Source organism: Chinchilla lanigera, unplaced genomic scaffold, assembly GCF_000276665.1.
Source record: "Chinchilla lanigera isolate Chin_1 unplaced genomic scaffold, ChiLan1.0 scaffold00075, whole genome shotgun sequence".
In the NCBI taxonomy this organism is placed as follows: domain Eukaryota; kingdom Metazoa; phylum Chordata; class Mammalia; order Rodentia; family Chinchillidae; genus Chinchilla; species Chinchilla lanigera.
In genome coordinates this window covers 10,595,397-10,603,315 of record NW_004955476.1, presented here as the reverse complement: position 1 = coordinate 10,603,315, position 7,919 = coordinate 10,595,397, and the positions used below count along the sequence as shown (strand labels likewise).

General features: G+C 46.3%; 2 protein-coding genes across 3 annotated transcripts in view; both read right to left on the bottom strand.

The window, feature by feature from the left end:
• The window catches only part of Eif3m (eukaryotic translation initiation factor 3, subunit M), a 17,779-nt gene that overhangs the window by 9,133 nt on the left and 727 nt on the right, over nucleotides 1-7,919 (bottom strand). For both annotated transcript variants that reach the window (XM_005401783.2, XM_013502983.1), the window contains exons 2-5: nucleotides 6,467-6,599; nucleotides 5,502-5,640; nucleotides 5,130-5,253; nucleotides 4,922-5,016 (exon numbers count right to left, since the gene is read on the bottom strand). In XM_005401783.2, coding sequence (XP_005401840.1) covers nucleotides 4,922-5,016; nucleotides 5,130-5,253; nucleotides 5,502-5,640; nucleotides 6,467-6,599 — 491 coding nt within the window. The remainder of the gene's footprint in view (nucleotides 1-4,921; nucleotides 5,017-5,129; nucleotides 5,254-5,501; nucleotides 5,641-6,466; nucleotides 6,600-7,919) is intronic.
• On the bottom strand, nucleotides 2,332-4,172 carry LOC106146385 (protein FAM133-like; the record flags this gene model as incomplete). The annotated part of the gene is given in 1 exon segment (XM_013502986.1): nucleotides 2,332-4,172. A coding segment is annotated over 1 exon segment (115 nt), but the record flags the coding sequence as incomplete, so codon positions are not given.

Here is a 7,919-nt window from a genome sequence, read left to right as displayed (position 1 = left end):
TAGGTGGCTAAGGCAGGATTGCCATGAGTTGGAGGCCAGCCTGGGCTACATAGTGAGTTCAAGGGCAGCCTGAACTACACAGTGAGATACTGTCTGAAAAAAAAAAAAAAAAAAAAAAAAAAAGTCAATCAATTACTACTACCAAGAAAGGGGTAAAAATAACTTGTTACGTTCACTGAATTTGGACTCAAAAAATGTTTATCTTTACCCATCATTACTTCCTTTAAACTAACAGATCCTCAGCCAGTTAGACAAAGCATTACTAAACTAGGGGACACTGGATTTTTTTCTTCTTTTTCAAAAAAAATCACTTTTCCCTCCACATCTGTATTTAAATTACCTGAACTTAGTAGGAACTGTAGCATTTGTCTTACAAAGCTAAATGGTACTCTAAAATTTCTTCCAAAATTAAGGTCTATACACAAATGTAATTATAGGCATGGTTAAGTGGTAGTTAGCATCTTAAACAGAGTAATGTAACTATAAAAACTAGTCTGGTCTACCCTCCAAGCATAGGTACATTCAATCTCCACTTTAGCAGCCACAGATCTTAGCAGCTGAAGAATCTTTATGAAGGCCAGATAAAATAATCCACTTAAAGAGTCCACAGCATGGTATCTGACATTCTCACGCATACCAAATGGTAAGGCTCAAATTCAGAAAGTACAGACATTCAGTATTTACACAGCCTCCTCCAGGCCCCTAGGCCGGGTGGCATCGATCCATTCAGTGCCCTTAATATGCTCAATATCTTCTTGGGAAGGAGAGGTTGACTGACAAGTCCTTCCCTCCCTCCCTGAGCTGAGGTGACAACCCACTCTCAACAGAGGTGTTAAATGCAACCATAAAAGTACACACTGCTCTAAAGGGAGGTATACAACTTAAACATGAGACAAACGCTGCTTCAGGCTTCCAGAACATCAAGAGGCCAATGTGCAATACGGGGCCAGAGTCAATCTTAGGCTCTGTAGCCTAGCAGCCTCTGCTGCTAACAACTCAACCAAGCACAGGTGTGTAGCGATGAAGTACCATGGACACTGAAATTTAGATTTTATATGTTCATGTCATGAAATACTCTTCCTTTTGACTTTTTTCTCAACTATCTGCAAGTGTGAGAATCATCCTCAACTTGTGGGCCAGTTCCGGTCCTGATGGGAATCGCCCAGGCTTCTGTGCCTGACCCAGACTGGCCGTCCATGTCTGTGGTGTGATGAGACGAAGGGAATGCTGGCATCAGTCTGTGCAGCCGTCACTGCAATGTACACAAGCACTGTGGATCTCCACGCACGGCGGCAGGCGGGAGGCTATGCTGGGAAGGCCGCACACTCTCGTAACCATTTTGTACTGTATACCGAACATGACGAAGACCTAAGAGCTGCCACCACCAAAGTGACCAGGCTGGCTCAAAAAGATGTCACCGCTGCAGCACAGAAACAGCTGGGCCTAGTGCTCTGTCAAGGCACTGAGGACAGCAGGCATCGAGGACACACCGAGATGTCTTGCTAACAAACAGCTGTGCCACTTACTCAAGGACACGGAAACTTGGAGAGAGAAAGTGACCAACATTTAATCACACTGAGAAGGTGACACCTGTGGCCACTTCCAAATGGAAACAGAAGAAGCAGGCAATAGGTCTGAAGCTCAGGAGCACAGCCTGGGGTACACGCTTGGATCTGCATCCTGAGGGTATGGAAGCCCTAAGGGCAAATGGCCTGGCCCAAGGGAGGGACGTGAGAGAGTGATCCCGGCCTGTACAGGAGTCAGAATGACCTGCCAAGGGGCTGGGGAAGAACGAGAAGAGGCCCACAGCCACATCTGGTGAGCCAGGAGGACAAGGGGTGTGCGCAGAGCGCGCGGATGGTCACGATCCGTTCTCAGTGCGAAGGAACCACACTCCATGACTGGAAACTCACACACGCTGGAAAAAGAGTCAGAGCCTTGCTCCGTGTACTTCAGATGCTGTATTCTGAAGGCTGCTGGACCGTGAGTGCTACATCCAGTTCCAGTTATTGCTTCCTCCTGCTGCCATCTCTGGCTCTTGATGGCAGAGATGTTTATTTGTATTCGCAAGAGTGACAAAGACACCAAGTACCTACCAGGGCCAGGTACTGTCCTGTGAGAAACACAGCAGCAACTCAATGAAACGCCGACCCCCGTGCAGACCACCAACAATATTAAGTACTTGTTTCTATCAGTACAAGGAGACGATCCAACAGGCACGGGGTGTGCAGGGTCCAGCTATACAGCCGCCACAGAAGGCCATTCTGAGGTGTCGGCGGAGTAGAGCTGAAGAAGGGGTGCCACGGAGTCTTCCGGGAAGAGCCAGCGCCATGGTGCTGGAGCTGGAGCTGGAGCTGGATCTGTACTTACTCAGAAAAAGTTTCTGGGCAGAGAAGGAAAATCTCATTTCCCACATTAAACAGAACTTCCTGGCAGCTGTATTCATAACAGACGGTAACGGGACAAGGACCAAAACAGAGACTGGTTAAAAAAAGACTTCAAGAACCAAAATAAGAAATGGTGGTGCAGACCATCTGGTTGCAACAGAAGTAGTAAGGAGCTGGTCTGACTGGACTTATTCAAAGCTGACAGGGCCTGCTGATGGATTAGATGTGGGGTTTAAGACAGAGACACCGAAGCTGAATCCCAGGCTTTGGTCCTGAGCAAATGAAGGAGTGGAAATGGTTCCTTCCGGAGTGAGAGAAAGACAAAGGATAGGCTTAGAAGGAAAAAACTCTATGGTTCACTTGTGTAGACACCAAGTTTGAGAAGCCTTCTCAAAACTGAATGGAGACATCTAGTAGGAAAAGACACCTGGCATTTGAGGAAGACACTGAGGTAAAACTTGAAAGCTACCACTATCTACACAGGACTCTATGGCACAAGACTGCAGGGGGTCAGACGGCAGTGGCCTTGAGTGGGTGCCTGAGCCCGAGCTGCGTGAGTGCTATGAAGCCTAAAAGCACTGCGGCCCTTGGAAGGCCCGGGCTCAGGTGCCAAGTGTGTGCACCAACCTTGGCCATCCGTCTCACCCCCGGATTCACCCGGTAACAGGCACTTCGTAGCCAAGCAGAAAAGCTCTCGCACTGAGTCATCCCCATCTTCAGGGTCACAGAAGGAACCCACTGGGAGGAGCTGAGAGTGAGGCAAGAGAGAATCAAGAGCGAGATGCCTCCAAGCCCACCTGTAGAGAGGGTTTCGAGACAGAGAGACTACGCAAGGTCTGCCAAGGGTCCAGTATGTGACTGCCAGGAAGGTCCGGCAGGGAGGCAGCAGCCACGGCATAGCCAGAGCTCTCTCAGAACATTCCTTCAGCTACTTCCTTCTACACTGCATCAGCTGAGGGCTGGCTGATGACAAACTGAGAAAAACTCTCCCGAGACAGGTGCCTGGGAAGTCACAGCAGTGCCAATCACTTAGGAGTCCCTGGGCCAGGAAATCAACTGATCCCTCAGGACAGGCCTGGAAAAAATGCAAAGGGTGGCAGGGAATACCCAACAGGTGGTGAACGAACACTATTTTATGAAGGAAGCCTGTATGTCTGTTATGTTTCATTTTTCAACAACTTGAGGTACTATTATTATTCCCATGCTAAAGTAGGAAACTAAGGCAGAGCTATGTGCGGTAATTTATTCACAGTTATGCAACAAGTGGCAAACCGATTTGAACCAAAAAGCCCACGTATTGAACATTTGCATTAAAACTCGGACTCCTTCTCTATTAGCTCTTAATGATCTCCATTTGAAATGGCCTTTCTGTTCCTTTTGGCACTTACTGACAGCTCATTAGAAATGTCCACAGCTTCAGACTGACATAAAGGAAAGACGCCCCTGCCTACCTTCTTCAAAGACAAAGCATTCCAACTTTCACAACAAACACGTCCACATTCCCTCTGATATTTTAAATAGTCTGCAAAAACAATCTATTTTAACACAACAAAAACCTATTAACCTTGCCGACACTCTAATATATTAAACACTCTGAAACCAAAAGCCATTATGAAATTTGTGGGAAATGGCTAAAATGAAGACTGGTTACTTCTTCTAAAACCAATGTGGAAAACAAATTTAAAAGATGGTCAAAGTCTAAGATTAGCGGGCACGGTGGTACATGCCTGTAATCCCAGCACTTGGGAGGCTGAGGCAGGAGGACCGCCACAAGCTCAAGGCCAGCCTGGGCTACAGGTGAGTTCAAGGCCAGGATAAATGGTACAGCACAATCCTGTCTCAAAAAGACAAAAAAAATAAAAAAAGAGAAAAAAACCCCAAAACTTAAGATTATCTTCCATTAAAAAAACAATGATTTTTAAAAACTGGGCTGAATCCTAAAACTAGGTGTGTGGAAGAATAAGTACCTTGAGCATCGAGTTTGTGGGGCTGAAAGCCTCAGAAACCCAAGCCCTGCCAAAGCATAACACATCCTTGTTCCTACGGTCTGCTTCCAGTTCACGTCAGAAGAGCTGTCTCCTTGAGACATGCTCACCTGTGACAGATGGGCCTCACGACCATTTCACAAGATGACAGTGCACCGCTGAACAGCTTGGTCTGACACAATGTACAGCTTATGGTTAACAACTGTACCAACTTTAGAACTATGTAAGTTTCACTTTTTAAAACTATTAAGATGAAGGAAAACCACTGTAATCACTGCCATTATCTTTTGTTTTGTTTTGTTTTTGTTTTTCTCCGGTACCGGGAACCGAACTCACGACCTTGCGCTTGCCAGGCAGGCGCTTTTGCCGCTGAGCTAAATCCCCAGCCCCACTGCCATTATCTTTTAACTTAGGAAAATTTACAAAAATAGATGTGTAACAATTGTGGAGGATGAAAGAGAACAAGAGTGCCTGCCCTGTCTGCAAAAACCATCCCCACCTATTTACAATGCAGAGCAAGCTGCAAGTTCACCCGCTACTTATGAGTACCTTTTTTTACAATCCACGAGTGCCTCATAAAGTAGCCGTAAAAGGGTGTGTTTCTTTTCAGTGGTGAGATTCCAGTCAGAAATCCATTTTCTCACCTATGATGGGAGCAGCAAAGGGAGTTTAGTAACATACGTTGAACAGCAACATCAGCACACACACCGCTGGTGCTCCATCCCACTAAGCAGAACGAATGTACACTGCAACGCACCTGGTCCAGCTCCGTGGGGACGTACTGGATGGCCCCGCAGGACGCCGCCACTCTAACAAGGCTGCAGTACACTGCGTATCTCACTGGGGTGTTCTTATCCATCCCATGGAAAAGGTTACTGAGCCTGTTAATGAACAATAAAGCCACATGTGCGATCAGCAAGCAGGGTGTGAAGCTGAGGGGTCTCCTCCATCCTCATAACCACCCCGAGACAGCATTACTGACAAGTTACTACTGTACCATGCAGGGACCTGCCCACAGTCACAGCTCACAGAGCCACAGTCGGCATCAAGTTGCAGAAGCCCTGCTCTTAGCCATTCAAAGGGAATGGAACAGCAGGATGAACTAGAGCCAACCTGTCAGGGAACTTACAGCTGCAGTCTCAGAGACGGACGCTCGCCTTCCCGGAACTTGACCAGCTTCTCACACAGGCTTTCGATCAGTGCCTCCTGCTTGTCTGGTTCGAGGATCAAGAGCAGGGAGACCACACTGTTCATCACACTTTCCACATCTACATAGAGGCAAAGGCACAGTCAGCAGTGCAATACGGCACTCAGTGTCAACTTACATACAGGTTCCTGGGGTTTTCATTCAAGAGCACATAAGACTGTTACGGCAGCATCACCAGGCCCCTGTGACGCAGCCCTCTGCACACTTCCCCTTCAGTGGAGGGCAGCAAAAATGCAGCATGCACAGACTCTGAAATCAACGGTGCCTCCCACAGAGAAAAAGAAAACTGCTAAGATCTGGTTTCTAACCAGTACAGCAGAGCAGTGATCCCTCTGCCTACGTACACAGGCTTTCCCACTTTTACTCAAATGACTTTAAATCACATGGAAGGTACTGGTTAGGTTTTATACTAGGATGTTGTCTAAGATGAAGAAAACTTTGTACCATACGTACAAGATTATGTAAGCTATTAATGTTCTGGTTGTTTGGTTCATTTTCAAGTATTAATATACTAATCATTTCCAAGTTTAATCTCTAAACCTCATCTAAAGATTTCAGAACCAGCAATCTTAAAAATTCCTCACTTTATTTCAATGAATGGGGAATCAGAATCAGCCTAATAATTAAATAGTTTTCAGATCACTTGAAATTATCTCCTGTTTGGTATTTATCTAACTCTTATGAATGAAAATAAGCTTTTTTTTTTTTTTTTTTTGGTGTTCATTTTTAAATTACCAGCATCTGATGAGTATAACCTGGAAAAAATATAAATACTAAAGGAGGTTTTTTCAAAATTGCCTAAAGACTTAAAACAGTGCTGAAAGGTCTAAAATACAACATAACAGAATTGTATGATTAAGAAATATTACAAAAAATTAAAAACAAACCTTTATCATCTTCCTTCAGACATACATCACAGGCTTCAATAATCTGAGCTAGGTCCACATGAAGCCCACCTTCTGAGTTCTCTTCTGAGATTTCAGCTCCTTTGGACTTGAGGTAGGCACGCAGCTCTGCAGCCTATAGAAGCAAAGAAGACTGGTTTACATCAGTGATGGTAAACCCTTCAGAGCTTTCAATGATGCAACAGCCTGAGGTGGCAAGGGTGCCACAGGTTCACCTTCACTGCCACAGATCCACACACATGTGGACATTTACAAACAGACAAGCCATGATAAAACCATTCTATGCTACTTTCGAATAAACAAAATCTAAAAATTCTACTTCTGAATCCGTCTACTTCGGATTATGCTTCAGGGCTCCTCCTGTCCTCCTGAAGGACCATGGCACACAGACACTCTCAGGGGCCACCTGCATCTTGCTGGACTTCAGTGCACATAGCAAAAGCTTTCTAAAACTAGTATTATCCAAAACATTTCCATGGGGAGTGGGTAGGGAAAAGAAATCAGTGTGATTTGGCAGATTCCCCTTCCTTACGAAGTGCTGCTCTCCAGGGCATACACAGACACACTACTAGAAAAGCTAGACAGTACCTGGGCAAGAAGGAGGGCATTTGTTAACTGAGAACCTGAGACAAGCATTTCGGAAATAGATTAAACCCTTTGAATGTTACCTCAAGTATGTACATCAAGCTGGACCTACCATGTCATGATATTTAATACTTTTTTCTTTGAAGGGCTTGGTATTTGTGGCGGCCAAATATGAATAAGGTAGTTAAGATAATGAAAACTGAAGCAGGCACACAAAAGGAGACCATTAGGTACTGCTTAGACACCACCCTTTTCTAGACCACACCCGAAAAAACCTTGGTGGAAACCATCAAAACTGTCAAGCCCACAAATGTTCGCTACCTCAGCAGAGTACATTAAACCGTTTTCAGAGCACAAATGTTTGCTACCTCAGTAAAGTGGACTGGCACTTCAGCGGGGTAGATTTGACAGTGCTTAACTTTTCAGAGAACACAGTAGTTTCGCATGAGAGCTGGTATAAAGTGCAAGATTTCAAAAAATTCTCACGTTACCAGAGAGAACAAAAATACCACTGGAAGCACGCTTCCTTCGCAATTACAGAAACGAACCACGGTCCCATAGAGCGAAAGGTGGGCCGGGCGTGGTGGCACACGCCCATCATCCGGCTCGGGAGAGGCCGGGCAGCCGGGGTGCCTGCCGGACAGCCTGTCTCTCAACACACAATCTGACGAGGCCTTGGAGCCCACCGCCAGTACGGGGCAGGAAAGCCAAAACGGCACTGGGTCCGACTCTGCCTGGCAGATTCAAGGCGAACTCAAGCGCCTCCCCAGCCTCCCGCCCCGACGCCGCTGTCAGCGGCCACGCGGCTGCAGAGCAGGCAGGAGCAGGCCGGCGCGGCGGCCTCCCGCGC